At 41.2% G+C, this 19,315-nt stretch overlaps 1 protein-coding gene across 8 annotated transcripts in view; it reads left to right on the forward strand.

Annotated features, from left to right (window-relative positions):
- Positions 1-19,315, forward strand: part of pard3ab (par-3 family cell polarity regulator alpha, b) — a 334,540-nt gene that overhangs the window by 207,305 nt on the left and 107,920 nt on the right. For 5 of the 8 annotated variants that reach the window (XM_028593795.1, XM_028593803.1, XM_028593797.1 and 2 more), the window contains 3 exons: positions 9,007-9,193; positions 10,924-11,075; positions 12,313-12,357. In XM_028593795.1, the coding sequence (XP_028449596.1) occupies positions 9,007-9,193; positions 10,924-11,075; positions 12,313-12,357 (384 nt within the window). The remainder of the gene's footprint in view (positions 1-9,006; positions 9,194-10,923; positions 11,076-12,312; positions 12,358-19,315) is intronic. The other 3 variants (XM_028593796.1, XM_028593802.1, XM_028593800.1) reach the window with 1 other exon arrangement.

Below are 19,315 nucleotides of genomic sequence, written 5' to 3' on the forward strand. Positions count from 1 at the left end.
AAATAATAAAAATATATAGTCCGACAAATCACTTATATGATTACAATTTTGCATATCTAAACAAGATCAACAATTACCAGTCATAGGCCTTAAGACCTTAGCTAATTCATTGCTTTTAAACAAAGGAACAGCGATTATGTAAAATAAATGGACAATTAGACAATGATGTCATAATTGTTCCAGGCCTAGCGACCAGATGAGCTGCAGACAGGTCCAGTGCTTTTATAACAGATAGAGGTAACATATTGCCACCAGCTGGACATAGACCTACAGTAGCAGCAGTAGCTGAAAGCTGGAGAGGTAACGTGGAGGACTACACTTACCAGGACAAAACAGGAAGGAAACAAAGAAAAATCTCATAGATTAAATGCAAAGTATTCATTGGTATTTGTCCCTCTGCCCTCAATCGTACCTTGTGGATCAGTTCATGATCATCAACCGTAACAAGAACAGGAAGGGTTATAAAATAAAAGATAATAATTAATAATTTGTAGAGCGCTTTTCTAAACCCCAATTGCCAAACAGGATGCAAAAAAGTAAAAAAGTGTAAAAAGCACATAACATTGCAGGTACAGACAGTGATTGAATTTCCCCCAGAGGGATTGGTGAGGGAGTCGATGAGATTACTGAAGTTATGTGTAAGTATTCCGGAGCTCCGACAGGGAATGTCGTTGCAGCCGACATGGCCGATACATCCCTGGGCCAGGTTGCTGCAAGTCTCACTTTAGCGCCTGGAAAGCAATAAAGTCACTGCTGATTTTTTCTTAATGTTCCTCTAAAACAGGGGTCGGCAACCTTAGGCACGCGTGCCACCATGGGCACGCGGCACCTTAACCAATGGCAAGCTGGCAATATGTGTGCAAGAGAGTTATTGATGGGTTGAAATCATGGTTGAAATGCTGAAGCACTCTCTCATCCGCATGCCAAATTACATCTTTCACAGTTGCGCGACCTCATAGGTGCCGATACCGTGGGAGCTCGAGCACCCACGGAAAATACTGAGCACCCACGTGTGCCAGACTCCCAGTTCATTTTTACATTCATTTAATATTAAACATTGCAGGTGGTGCTTAGTGGAGCGTCTGTCATAGAGTGATTGGTCATGGCGGTGGCATTGATTTATAATTTCCCACGAAGCTGATTAAACTTCTCATCCCCAATCCTATCTCTATCTGTGAGAAGTGGCGCTGTCCTGAGTTGAAAGATAGGCTACTTTACGGCTTTAGTATGGCGTGTGTGTTCGTGTCGGCCGCTGTCCATTTCCTAAGGTTCTGAAATGCAAACATTGTTGACTACTTTTTTTTTTTTTTAAAGGGTGTGCGCGTGTGAGCACCCACGGATGAAAACATAAATCGGCGCCTGTGCGCGACCTGTTATTTACGGTAGTTTGATAGACTCATATCTCTGACTGGGAACAATACAGAGAGGATTACCAACGGCCGCTGGGGCAGATGAACTAACGCTAGTCTCGTTACTGTAAGTAGGCTACATTAAACCTTCGTGAGTTAAAAGTCAATACTTATCAATGCACTCAGCTGTGTAGACCGGCATTAACATGCAGGAGGCGATATTTCAATCTGCTCTGTCTGCTCACTACACTCTTGTCCACCGCGCTGTTTTACGCAAACACAGCTTTATACTCTGCAAATAGCTAATTTTTACAAAACAAGCTAAAACAAAAGCTGTCGGTTTGTAGTCTGTTTATCTTAGTTTGCAGGGAATCTTGAAATTTGGACAAATTCTTATAAACTTAAGCTGGCTGAAGAAACCATCCTCTCCGCTTGAGTGGCAAATATGGACGCATTATAAGACCAAAACAAATACATGTGGCTACTTAATATGCACGTGAATGACACAATCGTTATGTTCATGTTGATAATGATGCTGGTTGTGTTATTATTTTGCCACAGCATCGTTTCATTGAAAATGAGGCATACAGGACCTGCTTATCAGTCCATTCATCATTAAAGCTGGGCTTTTCCACGTCAACTTTTCCTTCAGGCTCTTTGACAGTGATAGTTTTGTCAGCCCATTTTCCACCAATCAGGACTGCATACTAAAACCATGTTTCCATAATCATAATAATAATATACAATAATAATAATACTTACAAGGTCCTGATTATGAGAAATACATGTTATCAAATTTTGCTATGGAATAAAATTACAGATTCCCTGGATATTACATTTTGATGTGATGTCATAATAAAACTTAATGTTAACATGGCACACTAATAAACAAGAAATTTTGAAAAGGGCACTTCATATCAAAAAGGTTGCCGACCCCTGCTCTAAAATCTCCAGTGAAAACATGGCGCTGCTCACCTTGAATGAGCTCACCTCAGCGCTGTCCTAGTGTTTAGTGACATCCAAGCTCGATGGTGTTTTAAGCCCCCAACATCGACTTCAAGGCAGCGCTGCGACCGTCGACTTCAAGGCACCCAACCCTAACCTTAACCATTGCCTAATCCTTGGGGGCTTAAAACAAGATAAAAAAAAAAAGTGAGTGTGCCCCCTGACCAGTGGCACTGGCAGGATTCTATTTCTTGTATGCACAAGAACCGCCCGCCGGCTCAAACAACTTGCTAGATCTCCGTCTGAGAATTTAGCGTTACTGGGCGTCCAGCAGCCAGTTTATCTATGCATCGAGTCCTAAACATGAACATTGTGATTAATAGTGAATGAAGGTATAATTAATGAGATTAATGATTACTGTGAACAGAGCAGAGAGCAGAACAGAGCTGCTGTCGGCTGCTGCTCCTGTGAGCATTTACGCCTTGTTCTCATTAGATGTTTCACGTCTCACAGACAACAAAAGCACACCTGTGCGTCCAGGATTAGGACTTTCGGTGCCACGGCCCCTGACTCATCAATTAAATACACATGGAATTAATTACCAACACCTGCTGCTTATTAGGGCTGCAACTAACGATTATTTTAATAATCGATTAATCTGTCGATTATTTTTTCGATTAATCGGATAAAAAAAAAAGCATTAATTTACATCAACTCAATACATACATACTTGTTGTTTTAGTTAATAGTTGTGTAAAGGTAAGTAACCCAAATAGCAGATACAGGTACACACAGACTGACACGCAGAGACACACACACACACACACACACACACACACACACACACACACTTATTCATTAAATTATTACCATCATTGTAGTAAGTGCAAGTTAAGTTCATTTATACACCACACACTAATATATTTGTCAACAATAACTGATATGGGACAAAGCTCATAATATATACCTGACAACAGATTGAAAAATGAATGGGCCAAAAAAGGCGAGTGAATAAAACCGTGTCTTTAGTCTTGTAAACTATACCACCCCTGCTTTATTACTGTTATTACCGAGCTAACGCTAGCTTGTCATGCTAGTCAGCTGGATAACGAGTAAACAGCAGCACCAGAAGAGCTACTGGAGGGACGGTACGTTCCTCACTCAGACCGGAACAGAAGGAGGATAGTGTAGTGACTTTACCCTGCTGTTGAACTCCCTTCCTCCTCATCAAGGACTCCAACATGTTTACGTTTTAGGTGCTGACTCATCACCGTGGTGCGCCCGTGCCATGCCGTGTCGCTTTTGCTTATCTTGCAATTAACACGTTTCTGATTTATTTAGTGTGAAATGCTCCCACACCTCGGATGACTTATATTAGGTCGTACTGATTTCTCTGCCTCCGCCGAGTGTTTCAGAACAACGTTACGGGTCTCTCCCGTCTCTCTCCGTATTTCCTCTACCCCCGCTCTGTGCTTTTTTTCCTTTTCTTTCGCTCCGCGCTGTTCCGCTCCGCGCTCAACTCTAATTTTTTTTTAATCTCCGCTACTGAGTGCCGTAATAGTTGCGCGAAACAACGAATCGATAATGAAATTCGTTGCCAACTTTTTTAGTAATCAAATTTTATCGATTTTATCGATTCGTTGTTGCAGCCCTACTGCTTATTGATCCTCTGACATGTGGGCTTTTGGGTGTTGCTACACTGCAAATTGGCAGGGCTAAGCAGGGAAATGAAGATGTCGGGCTGGCTCCAGTGGTCTGCTTCTTCTAATATTTCACCTAACCTTAACAAGGCGGGACACCAGATGCAAGAAACCTCCGAGGTTGGCCTGTGGAGAGATGCCCACTATATAATCACTAACTATCACAGACACCTGAGACATTTCCCTGCTTATTAAACACTTAATCAACCCAGTGGAGTGTTGTTTTTTTTTTTTTTTTTCTTCCTGACCACCAAAGGGAAAATTTAACCCCAATTTGTCATGTAAAATATTTTAGATCTTCTTCTTCCATGGTTTCTGAATCCGTTCAAATCAAGTTTGTGATTTGGGACCCCCTCGAAAACGAGGTGATACATCTCAAGGGGTTTATCCAAATAAACAAATTTTGAATGAAATAAACTGTTGTCTGGTGTCTTTTACATTTGCTTGTCTTTTTCTCTCTTCGTAAGGGTGCCATGTAAATAATGCATTAGGCTTTCTTAGAAGACAACATCATTCCCATTCAGAACATATCAGCTTGCGTTTTGGCCCGTGCACACTCTTAGATCCCTCGCTGGCTTTCTGCACTCTGAGGATGCCAGGGATAAGAGAGAGACTTAATTATTCCTTCAGGCCAATAGCTTTCAAGGCCCAGCACCCCTGGCAATAACCTCCTTACTAATTATGCAAATAAACCGAGGCAAGACAAAATGAAAAGACGAACAAAAAAAATCCTCCTTTGAATGTCTCTCACCCCATGTTATTCTCACCTATTGCTATCTCCATTTTCATCTATAAAAACTTTTCATCCCCTGGGAAAGATAATGCGTGTGTTTTGATTTGATTCTCAGGTGATGGGTGTGCTCTCCGTCCACATGGCAGTGCTATTGTTGCTGGCGGATGGCTGCCCTTGGGTGCTGGCGCTAAAACAAAGAGGCGTTTTTTTTTCTCCATTTACTAGGCTAGTGAGTTGACAGATTCATTGGCTTTCTGCTCAGTAGCTGCCAGTTGATTGTACTGCAGTTATTCAAACTGTGACATTGATGGGATTCTCAGTGTCGCGCATTGGACTGCTTAGGGAAATGGGATTAAGTGGTTCTGTGAATGCACGCGTTTGTGTGTGGACGGTTTTGTGTGTATAAAACGTGTGTGTGTGTGTGTGTGTGTGTGTGTGTGTGTGTGTGTGTGTGTGTGTGTGTGTGTGTGTGTGTGTGTGTGTGTGTGTGTGTGTGTGTGTGTGTGTGTGTGTGGTCTGAGAGAGAGAGAAGTGACCATGCTGTGTTAGAGGACTCACCCGGACTCCCAAATTCCCAAGGAATAACAAACACACACAGCAGGACGGGGCTGAAGTAACACACACGCACACACTAAAGCCACTTTCACAGTTCAGTAAAGGTCTGACTGTTAAGTGCACACACTCGCACTCATTTGCAGATGCAGTTCAGGACACCTATCCTGTATATGTGGGTAAATGCTCTTTTACAAACATGCAGATGCATTCTCAGATACTTCTAACTGATGCACATACAAATGTCTTTTATTAGTTACTTTTCCTTTTTCATTATCAGCAATGTATTAAAGAGCTATCAAGCTCCAGCCGTGTCTATACACATTATCCGCCACTGTTTCGGCCGTTGGATGGTACGACTATGTGCAACTTCCACAGACTGCTACTTTTCAGCCTTTGTTGTTCAAGAAGAATGCCTGTCAGTAAAAAATACCCACGCACATCCAAGGCAGGATATATATCCTGAAAAACGTTCCGTCCCAATTTTAACACTATGTCTAATCTAGCTGGACCACACCCAAAAAAGGTAAGGTATTAAAGTGATGAATTAATTTCCCAAATTATGTAAATGTATACCGCAATGCAAACATAAGTGTCTACACACATTCAACACAACAACCAGTGTAGCAGGATGCAAGTCAATGACGGACGGAAACAAAACAAAACTAAGAAAACAACAACACTAGCATTTTTATTTAATATTATTATTATTATTCTTTCTTTTATATTATTGACACGACAGTGGATATTAATGACACAATTTTACCATTTTGTGGGGTGTTGGCGCCCCAATTTCCTGTCTATCTACTCCTGCAAAAGCCCCCAAAAAATCTTTAAAATAAAAAGTTGTGTTGCATTCACTAAACACAAACACACACACAAAAAACACCTGGTAACACAGGGTTAAGAAAGTACAAAGTGCATTAATGGGTTGATTTGAATAAAAGGTCACTTTGTAACTTCTTATTATTCACAGCAAATAACAAAGAACAGTGACAGTTGACTTTTTAAACTACTTTTGCACACACACACACACATACAATCTGACTAGCTTCAGTAGCACATTCATCTCCACGGGGCTTGCTTCTGAGAACCAAACAGCAGGCCTGGCTAGGACCCCCAGGTCTCCGTCTTTAAAGCCCTGACTCTTTCTACAGACATACAAACTTCTCCCTGAACTCAGTACACAAGGCTTGTGATGCATTGAAGCTGCCCTTCTTTTCATGCAGAGAACATACCTCCCCTCCCCAATTTCAAAATACAGATTAAAGACAAAGTCATGCGCTGCATTTCAATTGCTTTTTAAGCCTTGCTTTTCAGAGCCTGAGAAAGAGGGCTATTTTATTTATTTGCCTCAGCACGGGGAAGTTTTTATCTTTATTTGTGAGGGCACAGCTTGAATTAATCATAGTGTTTTGACATAGGAACACCATTGTGCTGCCAAACTCCACTTGGTGTAAGCTGATTAGCCAGGAGCAGTTTCACTCTGCTTTCAGACTTCAAAATATGTTTTGTGGTTTAAAGAGTTACCCTGTATTTCTCTTCTCTTTTTGATTGAGTAAACTTGTTTTCCTGCAGCTGGCCCATTAAACGGGTCCTGCAGTCTCAAGCTTTGATACAGCAGTTGCCACAAATAGATGAATGCACGAGGATGTTGTGTAAAAGAGCTGGGTAACTGACCAGCTTTTGAGCTGGGTAACTGTAACAGTTATTTTTCTATCATCCTCCTACAGTAGGAGCTGAAAGACATAAGCGCTATTTTTATTTCTCATATCTTAATTATTTCAATCGAATCCTGTTGCACTTACACAGGTGTGGTAGACATGACATGTCCTCCCAATAGTATGAAATGTTATTTCTAATCACATTGACCTAGTTCTCAATCAGCAGCTGTAGAACTGAGTGTCAGTGTCTGAAACTCAGAATGTACTGTATGCATACTTTGTATAGATGCACATCACAGGTCATTTGACAGTGATTGTGGTCGTTGTGCAGTAGGGCTGCCTAATATGTAGTTTTTTTTTTATCACGAAGTGGCAAAATAAACACATTTAATACCATATCGCAAAAGACGCATTTTTTGTGTTAGTCGAAAGAGAATATCAATAGATAACTGCATTTTATAACTTTGTAGCTGTCATTCTTTTTTTAGTGGTGCCTTTTATATTCAATTCAATGTTAAATTTGTTCAAGAAAAGAATGCTGGAAATTATTTCCTTTTTATTTGTTTTCAATTCAACAAGCAGTTTGTTGTATTTCAGCAGAACACTGAAAGCACCAGAACGGAGTACACTTTAATATCTGTTTATTTATCGTTAAGTAATATCGTTATGGCAGTATTCAACAATGTTATTGCATACTTTTCTCATATGGTGCAGCCCTATAGTGCAGAGTAATCAGCAGCTGCGGAGTGAACTTCATGGATATCCATGTGTGTTTTGTATACATCGTACTGAACGCTGAGGAGAAGAAAAGCATGAGACATTAACAACTTTACTATTACCGGTATAAAAAATGATATATACTGATGGCTTTGTTGCAGAGAGTAAGATGAAAAGTTGGATACCACTCTCACATCTGTGCATTAGGTATGCAGCTGAGGCTAGGAGGTGGTTAGCTTAGCCTAGCACAGAGACTGGGAGCAGACACAGCTAGCCATTGTCCACTGTTCAGGATTACCACTACTGTACTAGCTGTAAAATGTTTGGTTTCACATATTTTATGTTGTTGGTTTAAACTGTTGTGGTGGGAGTCTTGTACTTTAACTGTCTCTTGGCAAAAGCCCAGCCAGAAGCACTAACTTTCTGGAGTCTTGTGGTCACCATGAAGTTGCCAGGCAACCAGAACACAGAAGTGCGGGGCAGATGGATGAACAGGTTTTTGTTGTTGTCAAGGAGTAGTTGCACTATGACGTAGGACTGGGCAATATATTGATATATCGATATCGTGATATGAGACTAGATATTGTCTTAGATTTTGGATATCGTAATATGACATAAGTGTTGTCTTTTCCTGGTTTAAAGGCTGCATTACAGTAAAGTGATGTACTTTTCTGAACTTACCAGACTGTTGTAACTGTTCTATTATTTGCCTTTTCCCCACTTAGACATTATATCCATATATTTTCTATCTTCCTCTACTATGATGTAACAAATTGAACAATGGAAAGAACCAGGCTAGCTGTTTCCCCAGGGCTTCCAGGCTTTATGCTAAGCTAAGTTACTAGCCGCCCAGCTCCAGCCCTGTACTTCCACTAACATACAGTACAGACACACGAGTGGTATAACTCTTGCTGTATAAAAGTGTAAGATGCACAGACTTTTGTCAGGGTAGGTGATTATTTTCAAGCAAACGTATGATAAAGCTTATTTTACTTTCAGGTTAATTGTCAATGTAGACACCACCGCCTGTCTGTTGTGTTAAAAAAAACTCTATATTGATATATAGCATTTTGGGCAAAGTTCTACTGGCATTTTATTTCCAACACAAAGTAATGAGAACTGCTCTTGAAAATAAACATGCAGTCCATATCCTGTTTAATGATATTTTGAATAAATTCAACTTGTCTTGTTCTGTTTGATCCCACATATTGTTAATGTTTAATACAAATGCAATTAGTCTCTTTGAACATGGAGAGAAACTCCACAGACAAGGCTGACGGTCTATGAATAAATTAAAAGCATTTATATATTAGAAGAATTCAAAAGCGAGATTGTGTCTCCTGCAGGAAACTATCAGCTCTCGCCGACCGTCAACATGCCGCAGGACGACACGGTGATCATAGAGGACGACGGGCCGCCGCTCCTCCCTCCCAACCTCTCCGACCAATCATCGTCCAGCTCCCACGACGATGTGGGCTTTACTGCTGACATGACGCCGCCCTGGGCCAAAGAGCTGCCCCCTCAGAATGACAGGTGGGCAAACCTCAATTCTTCCTTCAGTTCCTCAAACATAATGCTGACATTAAGAGTTTGGGAATGTAAAGTATTTATATAGCGCTTTTCTAGTCTTGATGACTACTCAAAGCACTTTTACAGTAATATAGTACAGGAACCATTCATCATTCACACACATTCATACATGTGGCCGAGGCTGCTGTACAAGGTGCCACCTGCTCATCAGATAAACATTTACGCACATTAACACTCCGATGGCGCAGCATCGGGAGCAATTTAGGGTTCAGAGTAGGAATAGATGGATTATCGGGCTGTTTTTGGCAGTTTGCAGATGATCTGTATCAGCGTTTTATTTACCTGATAACTGATAGTTAATGAATTAAAAAGTGTTCTACTCTGGCTCGGCTACAGCTCTGTGTCTGTCCCTCTGCTTCGGTTACACTCACCACTCAGTCTGACTTAACCTAACTTTTTTTTTTCTTTTTTTGGGCTTTTCCACCTTTAATTGATAGGACAGCTAGGTGAGAAAGGGGAGGGGGGCACAAACCTCTCACTATATGTGTGCCCGCTCCACCCACCGAGCCAACCCGGCCACGTCCTTTTTTTAATTTACCAGACTGTTCTAGCTTTTCTATTATTTGCCTTTACCCACTTAGACATTATATCCACTTTACTGATGATTATTTATCAAAAATCTCAGTGTGTAAATATTTTTTTGTAAGCACCAATTGTCAACCCTACAATATATAATAATATATATATAATAATAGGTATTTGGCCAACAATATCGTGATATTAGATTTTTCCCATATCGCCCTGCTCTAGCGTCTAACCATTAGCAAATCATCCAATACACACAGTATGTTTTTATTTTTACTTTTCAATCCATTGATTGGTTGTGATCAGAAACCAATGCGTGGCCCCCACATGCACGGTGTGTGTCTGTGTGTGTTCCTGTGATGGGGAAGGATGAATCTTTCTATATAATGACTCCCAGAGCAGTACCTCTGTTTCTCATCGTGTCTTTATTTAGGTTTGGGCCTGATAGTCATTTCTCTTTCTCTCACCACAATCTCTTTTTAATGCCATCATTTCTTTCTTTTTTCTTTATTCTCCTCTTCTCTTTCCTCCTCTGATTTCGCTTGTCATATCTTATTTTGTTCCTCTTTTGTTTAACTCCCTTGTCTTTTTCTCTTCATACAATTATTTTCTGTGTTTGCTTTTTCCTCTTTGTTGGTCTCACTTTCATCTTTCTCTTTCTCTGCTTCTAATTATGTATCTGCCACCCATTTACTTTCTTCTATGTAAAGCTCTGTCTTCTGTCAGCCTACTCGTTCTCTCGCCCGTGCCATCTTCCAACTTTGTTTCTTGCCTCCGTCCCTCATTGCCCCAACCCATTCTCTTTTATTTTTCCACATATTCAGCTCTCCTAATTCTTTCCCAGATGTCCCTCCATCTCTTGTTCACTCTTAGTTTCCTTCTTTGAACTGGATGAGTTCAAAGAAGACATCCACTTACACTCCTCTTTTAACTGTCTAATGCCACATCTGTGTTTGTTTTATTTTTCTTTCTCTTCCTCGTGTAGTACCTTTTGAAGTCTCCATATTTTATATAGAAAATGCTAGTCATGTTATCTATACTATTTATCTGTCCTTCCTTATAATCCTGTGACACAAATTACCCCGTGTGGGATCAATAAAGCCAATCTTATCCTCCCTCCCTGTCACACCCTTCAACCCTCCGTCCAGCTCCCTGAATCCAGATGAAAATAATCCAGACGGCAACTTCCAAAGGGAAGGCTTTGGGCGCCAGAGCATGTCGGAGAAACGCACCAAGCAGTTTGGAGACGCCTCTCAGCTGGAGATCATCAAGACACGCAAGTCCAAGAGCATGGATCTAGGTACAACTTTCAAAACCTTTTCAAAATGATGCTCATTAGATTCCAGGGAAATGAGACATGTTGTCCATGAACAGGAACTGATGCAGAATGTGAAAACCTCCACCTGCTTCCAGTCACACCGTATATGAACATGACATATCCATATCAGCTGAAGGAGGTAGCCTCAGCCTCTTGGTTTGCCCTTTGTGTCATCATTATTTCTCGTTCTACAATTTTTAAAATACAGTTCAAGGGTTAAGCATTAGCTACAGTACTTCTTTAGCCATACGTTGTTGGTGTCAGAATATGATATGGATGGATTTACTATATACTGGGGGATTTACAAGTGGTAAACCCAGGAGCACAAAACTTTTAGTTTAAAGTTAAGTGGTACAGTTTCCTTTTCTTTCGCCCAACAACCTTAGAATATGTACAGAAGAGGATTAGGGCCACATGTGAAAAATTTATTGAGTTCTGAGTTTAATCTCAGAATTCTAAAAATTAAAGTCAGAATTCAGAAAAAAAGAGTCAGAATTCTGACTTTATTCTCAGAATTCTGAGATTAAAGTCAGAATTCTGGGAAAAGAAATTCTTTTCTTGACTTCAAACTCAGAACTCAAATAATTTTTTTTCACATGTGGCCCTAATCCTCTTCTGTAAATATGAGATGTGTCGGGTTAACTGCATTGAGGAAGTTAAGCATTTAAGGCTGGTGTTCACTTTTCTATGGAGTCATTTGATAAACTCAGCGCACCTCAGCTACTTCAAAGTCTGTAAAACCTTTTCCTTTAGCACATAATCCCTGCACGGCCCCAGGTTTCAGACATGATGCTTGTATTTGAATGTATTCCACCCCCTTGCCTCTGTATGGAAACAGACTCTGCATCTCTTGCCCCAAAGTCAAGAACTTCCCAGTGTTGATTCACCTTGAAATGGCTTCGAACAGTCGCTGATTGCTTTGGCTGCAACCGTCTCTCCGCTCGCACTCTCTATAATCATATCTAATCTTCTCCGCCAGATTGCTGCTCTGTGCCGTGTTGATATCACAACAAGTCTGATTGCTATCCTCAAGCCCTCTTTTCATTTCCCATTCCCCCCCACCTCCTTGTCTCGCATGGCGTCCGATCCTAATTGAGATGAAGCAGTTTGTGATGTTTGCAGCGCTACCTGGATGTTGCATGTGGAATGTCATTTGCACTAACTGAACCCTCAAATGTTTGTACCCCTCCCCTCTGTCCTGCCCCCCTTCCTTTAACAGTAGCCGACGAGATTAACCTCACCCCTCGTCCAGACACCAACACAGGTAAGGACTGCTGCGCTGAAAGGTAGAACGGAATACTTTGCCTCCATCACCTTTTCCTCTCCAGGTGCATATCCAAGGCCTGGGACTGACGGCTAGAAGTTGTGTTTGACATTTATGTTGAGAGTCCTGATTCGTACAGAAAGTAATGCTGTTTTATGATCTTATACCACATTATGTTTTATTATCCCATTACATTTAGCACGTTCCGACTTATGCACCGCAATTTATCAGGCAAAGGAAGGAAATTACCTGCACTACGATGGCTCTCATTGCACATTCTGTATAATGTAGACTACATTCCCACAGTTTATCCAATCAGTGCAACAACAGAGTCTCCATTAGGATTGGGCATTGAGAACCGGTTCCAACTTGGAATCGTTTCAAATATTACGATTCCAATGGAATCGTTTTTTTTTTTATTGGAATCGTTTGGAAAGATTTGGTTCGAATACAACCATTGGTTCCAAATTTGCAAGTTTTGGTTTCCGTAGCGACCACCGTACTTCCAGGCGTTTGTTGTGTTGAATCAAAACAAAATTGCCCTCTCATCTGTACACGTGAGCCGTTACATCTCCACCACTCGATGATCAGACTATATATATATATATATATATATATATATATATATACATACATACTGATAGAATTACTGCTGTGGAATGAACATTATGCTTTACCAAGACAACTGGTTGAAAAGTGGAGTTAGCAATTACAGAAAACATCTTTAAGCAAATTATAACTGCAGCAGATCAGAAAAAGGTAGGCTTTTTAGCAAAATATCATAAAGTTACTAAACAAAATGGTTCAGGGCCGGTCGGCGGCATAGGCAGGGTAGGCTAGGGGCAACAGCAGTCCAAATGAGTAAAGAAAAATTAAAGATATTGAGAAATAGAGAAATAATAATAATAAATCGAGAAAAGCGCCAAAAACATTGGAAAAATGGCAAAACCCAGATTTTACTTTGGGGGTAAAAAGCAACAAAAAGGTCGACAAAGCAAGAAAAACGTCAGGAAAAAGCAACAAAAACTTTGAAAAGCGACAAAAATGTCGGAAGAAGCAACAAACAGCTGAAGTCTTGCCTAAGGCACCAAATTGGTTAGGGCCTGCTCCGAGGTATATATATATAAAAGACAATCTGACAATGTACAGCATGTGCAGATGATCTTTGCCAAGTGCTGAGTGTTGCATTTTAGTGAATACATTCAGTCACATTTGCCATTGAGATAGTCTGCAAAACAGTCACCTTTCATAAGTTTGATAACATCTGTTTACATATAGATACTAAGATAGATGGTAAGAAGCAAACTTTGTAACTGTACTTCATCAGTTTTCGTGTTCAGTTGGGTAAAAAACCAACTTCAACCCCTCTGTCCCAGGCCCGTCATGTCATCTCAGATCTACCTTCACAGTCCATGTCTTCTTCATTCACTCTTTTGATTTTAAGATACAAACAGGATATGGGTTTGTTTATGTGATGATACGTTATACAACTTTGGGGAACACTTGCACTCTAAATGAACTGCAACCTGCCTCTGTGGCTTTGTAGACCAGATCGATCCATAACTGGTGCAGGACGTGACACAAATTGAAACAGGAACAACGATGGCGGACATTAAAGTGCACATATTGATCTGCGAATACAAATTCAGTGGCTAACTTGCAGATGATGTTTCAGGAGGTTTATCCACCACTCTGCTCTTTGTGTGTGTGTGTGTGTGTGTGTGTGTGTGTGTGTGTGTGTGTGTGTGTGTGTGTGTGTGTGTGTGTGTGTGTGTGTGTGTGTGTGTGTGTGGTGTTCCCTGTATTTGGTGTTTTGCTTGCTCCTGACAAGACACATTTGTCAGACTGCAGAATGAAGACTTGCAGTCCCCGCCGCAGTTTAAGGTTGCAGGCATGGTTGTGAAAGCAGTCGGGTGACTACAGATTTGATTTTCTCCCGTTTGGCTCAGATGCAGCTGTAGCACTAATTGTTTTGTGTGTGTGTGTGTGTGTGTGTGTGTGTGTGTGTGTGTGTGTGTGTGTGGGTGTGTGTTCGGAGAGGGACAGCAGCAGAAGCACTCTGTCCTTGGTTAAGGCAGCAGGCTGACAGCGAGTCATCTGTCATTGTCAGGTCTTGTGTATTTTCACCATCACCTCGGCTGAATAGAAGGCCTGCCTCTGATATCAGCGACTTGGACCAAAGACACGGATCCTGTCTTGGAAGACATGTAGAGAGGGAGGAAGAGAGCGATGAGAGCTTTAGAGTGTAAAAGAGAAGCTGCCTCAGTACTATTCTGCAGGTACGGCTGTGAACTCTCACTCGATAGTAAAGTGTGAAGACAGAAACACGGAGGAAAAAGTGCGGCAAGAGGATCGAAAGAAGTGTTGAGGAAAAGCACAGATGGATACTTTGATTAGTATTTTAATACTTTTGTTGGAACCTTGAAACAGTGTGTGGGCAGCCATGAGATGGACAGGAGATTGTTTCCAACTTTCTGTCGTGTTAGGATATCATGAGTCGGTAAGGATCAGATTGTGTGTTACATATTTTAGGAAGTGTATCTGCCGAATAGAGGCAACAAGTGAGTCAGCTGTACGGTTGCAATGAGACTTGGAAAAGTTAACAACTTGACATAGGGCTGCACAATATATATACATGATATCATGTATGTTCTGTATTGAAAATGGATAATAAAAGTGGGGCAGTGTCAATGAAACAACCTATTTCTGTGACGTCCTGTTGTGCTCTTTAACCCCCCCCAACAAATCACAAGTAGACTTTATAGTTCACTACTACTGTTTCCTGTCAAATTGTTTATAGATCTTGACGTTTCCGACTGCACTTGAAGGCAGCTTCATTTCACAGGGAGAGAGAGAAATAAAAGAGAGGAGTGAGATATAGCGAGAGCTTTGTTGTTGCAGGAAACCTTCAGCTATTACGGACTCCCGGGCAGTTCAGTGCTTGGGTTTAGTTTTTTTTACCCTCATAGTGTTTTAAAGCGTTCTTGTGGCAGCGATAGAGGCAGTGATGTTTCCTGTACGGGGCTCTCTCTATGTCTGATCTCCGGTTACATGATCAGAGTGACGTGGGCTGTCTGAACGTGGCCTTACACAGACCGATTTGAGGGCACAGGTACTGGTTGTAATTGTTTTTAAGGTGGATATTTAGTTTGAACATTATGAGAAAATAAGGTATTTTTCCAGTGGAATTCAATTAAAGTTCCCTAATGCTGTGGGCTAAAAGATTTCTCCCTATTTAGTTTGAAGTGTCTGGGGTTTCTTATCACTTTGCGGCCCTCTGGTCTTTCTTTACCAACGTTTAAAAAAAATCCCAACTCCCCAGTAAGTATAAATGATCCATGGTGCGTTTCCCAAAGCCAAAACACAACCATCCTGCTGAAACCGAAGACTGTGACAGCTCTGAGAGATGGGCTATAGTAGCCCTCATCCCCTGAGCTGTGATTGGCTGAGAGGCCTATTGACACAGGCCGCTGCCACATGTTGGACGAGGACACTCCAGTGATGGAGGACAAAGCAGGACTGTTGGCAGTGTCCACAACTCCATGCAGACTTTGTCAAACCTTTTCTTTAGTTCATCTTGAATCCCTGTGAGAAAGTGTCCTGGGAGTGATCCTATTTCAGTTATCTTAAAGGGGCGCTATGCAGTTTTGGCCATTTCTTCTCTGTTTTGTTTGCCAAGGGTGGATGTGTTCAGTGCCGTGAAGCAATTTGTTACATCGCGAGACCTGATATCACGCCATACTTCCTGACGCCGAAAGTTGCGAGGGTGGTTTTTCCGCTCACAGGCGCTAGGGGGGAGCAAGACAACCACCATTCAAACTGAAAAAAAGTCATATAACCATTCCAATTACTCCCAAGCTGTTCAGTGAAGGTAAATTAAGCTTAAAAAAAACTGCATAGTTCCCCTTTAACTCTTAACTTTTTTCTGTACTTTTACTTTAGTATGATTTGTTTCAAGTATTGTACTTTGCTACATTTCAAATCACATTGGTCACGGAGTAGAAAGAAAAGGTCTAGCCTTGTCTCGTATCAAACAATCTCAAATCTGAAGCTGCTTTGTGCCTTTTTCAAATAACAAAAGACTGCAATTTAATTAAATAAGTATGAAAAGTATGAATAAGATATTAAATAAGTAGAAATATAAAAAGTGTATCTCCCCCCTCTGTTAAAAAGTAACAAAGTAACTTTTCTCTGAGTAAATTTTAATAGACCTACTTTTAACTTTTACTTGAGTAGATTTTTTGTACCGGTAATTTTACCTGTACTTTAGTAAAAGTTCATCAAAGTAATGATAGTATAGTTTTTCTGGAGTAGTGTATTTTTGTACTCTTTCCACCTCTGGCTCTGTGTTTGTTGTTGTAAGCCTGTCGCTGGTGAACACGGTGGGATCACTCTGTCCAAACACACTGACACTGATTACTCCCATCTGCCTGACTGGTTGCCAGATTTGAAATAATCCTTTTTAGCTGTCTTTTTAAAATTTCTGTCAAACACTGTATGTGAGCTGTGTTCCCAGATCTGATTATTCACAATTTACTATGTTTCAAGTCCAAAAAGAAATGCAAAAAGATGAGCATGCTTTTCTTTTTTAAAGAGCTCATATTATGCTCATTTTCAGGTTAATAATTGTATTTAGAGGTTATACCAGAAACAACACCATCTTTTTGTTGTACTGCACATTACTGCAGCTCCTCTTTGTGTGTGTGTGTTGAGCTCTCTGTTTTAGCTACAGAGTGAGACATCTCACTTCTGTTCCATCTTTGTTGGGAGTTGCACATGGTAAGGACTACTAGCCAGTCAGAAGCAGAGTATGAGGGTGTGCCCTGACAGTACCTAGGCAAGGACTACTAACCAGTCAGAAGCAGAGTATGAGGGCGTGTCCTGACAGTACCTAGGTAAGGAGTACTAGCCAGTCAGAAGCAGAGTATGAGGGCGTGCCCTGACAGTAGCTAGGTAAGGACTACTAGCCAGTCAGAAGCAGAGTATGAGGGCGTGTCCTGACAGTACCTAGGTAAGGACTACTAGCCAGTCAGAAGCAGAGTATGAGGGCGTGCCATGCTAGCAGCTAGGTGAGCATTATAACGTGTGTTCCAAAGTGACCACGTTGGTCTCTGAAGTAAAGGCTGGACTACAATAGAGCTGTTTGGAGCAGTTGGTGAACAGTGTTTTCTGTTGGAGATGGTTAGTCCCTTTGGGGGGGACTTTGGGCTTTTTCACTTTGTAAACCTATTACATGCACAAAAAAGATATATAACACAATACAGGAAAGGGAAAAGTATGAGCTCTTTAAAGTATTTTATTCCAAACACACACACACACACACACACACAGACAGTACACTCTCTGTGGCCAGGTAAGCCTGAAACAACGTTTTCATGTTTGTGACTAAATGTTGTTTGTCAGATCTCCAACCCAGTGTGAATGATCCTTTTTCGTTAAGACAGCCGCTGAAGTGTGACTGTAGTGGCGCTGGGCAAAGCCTTTAGATAAAGTGGGTGTACAGCGTGGAAAGCCTATCAGCCGGGCCCTCAGTGAGACGTTAAGGGAACAAGACAGGCTGATGAGAATGAATGGGGGGCTGCCAACCCCCCTCACTTCTTCACTCTGCATTTATTCAATTTTCCATCTCTATTTTTTTCCCCTCTGTCTTTATTATTTTTTCGGTCAGTCTCACTGTAAACAAGAAGCTTGGCAATTGTTTTCTTCTTGTTTACAGATTTATTACAGAATATTCTACAACACTGGCTGGCCATTTGATTACATTTCTATATATTATACCATAAGTATTGAACATTTTACTTTGTTTCAAGTACATTACACTTGAAATAATAATTGGAGGAAAAAAAACTGCCAATACAGTCAATGTAATGTGACTAAACTAGGTCCCTACTAAAGTCTCAAATCCATAAAAAATGGGCCACAAATATACATTTTCATTTTCAAAAAGGTGCAGACATTCCTGGGCACTGTAACTTTTAGCAAAAGTTGCTCAAACAGGTGTCAATCTTTCTGTCTTTCACATTTATTTTGTCTCCTCCTTCCTTACTCTCCCCTCCTTACTTTGTGCTGTTCTCTTTTCTTCCCTCCCTCTCTCTCTCTCTCTCTCTCTCTCTCTCTCTCTCTCTCTCTCTCTCTCTCTCTCTCTCACTCCCGTCCCTCGTGGCACCACATGTTAATCTGTCGGCCTTCTTCTGCTATAGTAGCTCCAAAGTTGACACCACCCGGGAGATCTCTTCCGTTTACCTCCACACCCCCTCACCTTATCTTCTAACATTTCTTTGTCACCGTACGTGTTCTCAGCCTGAAAGGAGCCATATGGGAGCCAAACTGTACGCCCACACCACTGTACAAATAGTCTTTTAGTTTAATTAAACTGTCATGTTTCTCCTATTTTGCTGTTGCTGTTATTTTCAATTAGGGCCACATCTTGTAATGAAATTTGTTGTCAGTCAGGAGGAATGTTGCGCACACACACATGCACACACAGACACACGATCAGCTTCCTTCTTGGTGAAACAGTGTCCAGGTTTAAATATGGTGTGCTGTTGTCAGAGTTGCTTATTGGTCCTCTGAGGCTAGGCATGTTCAGGTACAACAGCTGTTTCTTCTTCACTCGTTGAGCAGAGATGCTCCATAGTGGGAACACTATTAAGGGGAGTGTGGCATTACTTATACCTAGCTGGTGTTGTGTGTTCACCGGCCGGCGGCTGCAGGAGTCCCAGTGTGACACATTGGATGTGCCACATTTTTGCCATATTGTTTATTCTATGCATCCAGTCCGTTCTTTTGCCAGACCCGTGTGCATAGTAGAAACCTGGAAATACACCTTTCTGAGTGCGTTTCAGTTCTTCTTCTCTGCATCATACCGTATGAAGAGAGAGGGCTAGTGTGTCTGAAATGGTGTTGTAGGATCTAAGTGTCATGTCTGCAGAACGGAGCAGGTCTTTGTTATTTTAAG

Source organism: Perca flavescens, chromosome 12 (genome assembly GCF_004354835.1).
Source record: "Perca flavescens isolate YP-PL-M2 chromosome 12, PFLA_1.0, whole genome shotgun sequence".
Lineage (NCBI taxonomy): Eukaryota > Metazoa > Chordata > Actinopteri > Perciformes > Percidae > Perca > Perca flavescens.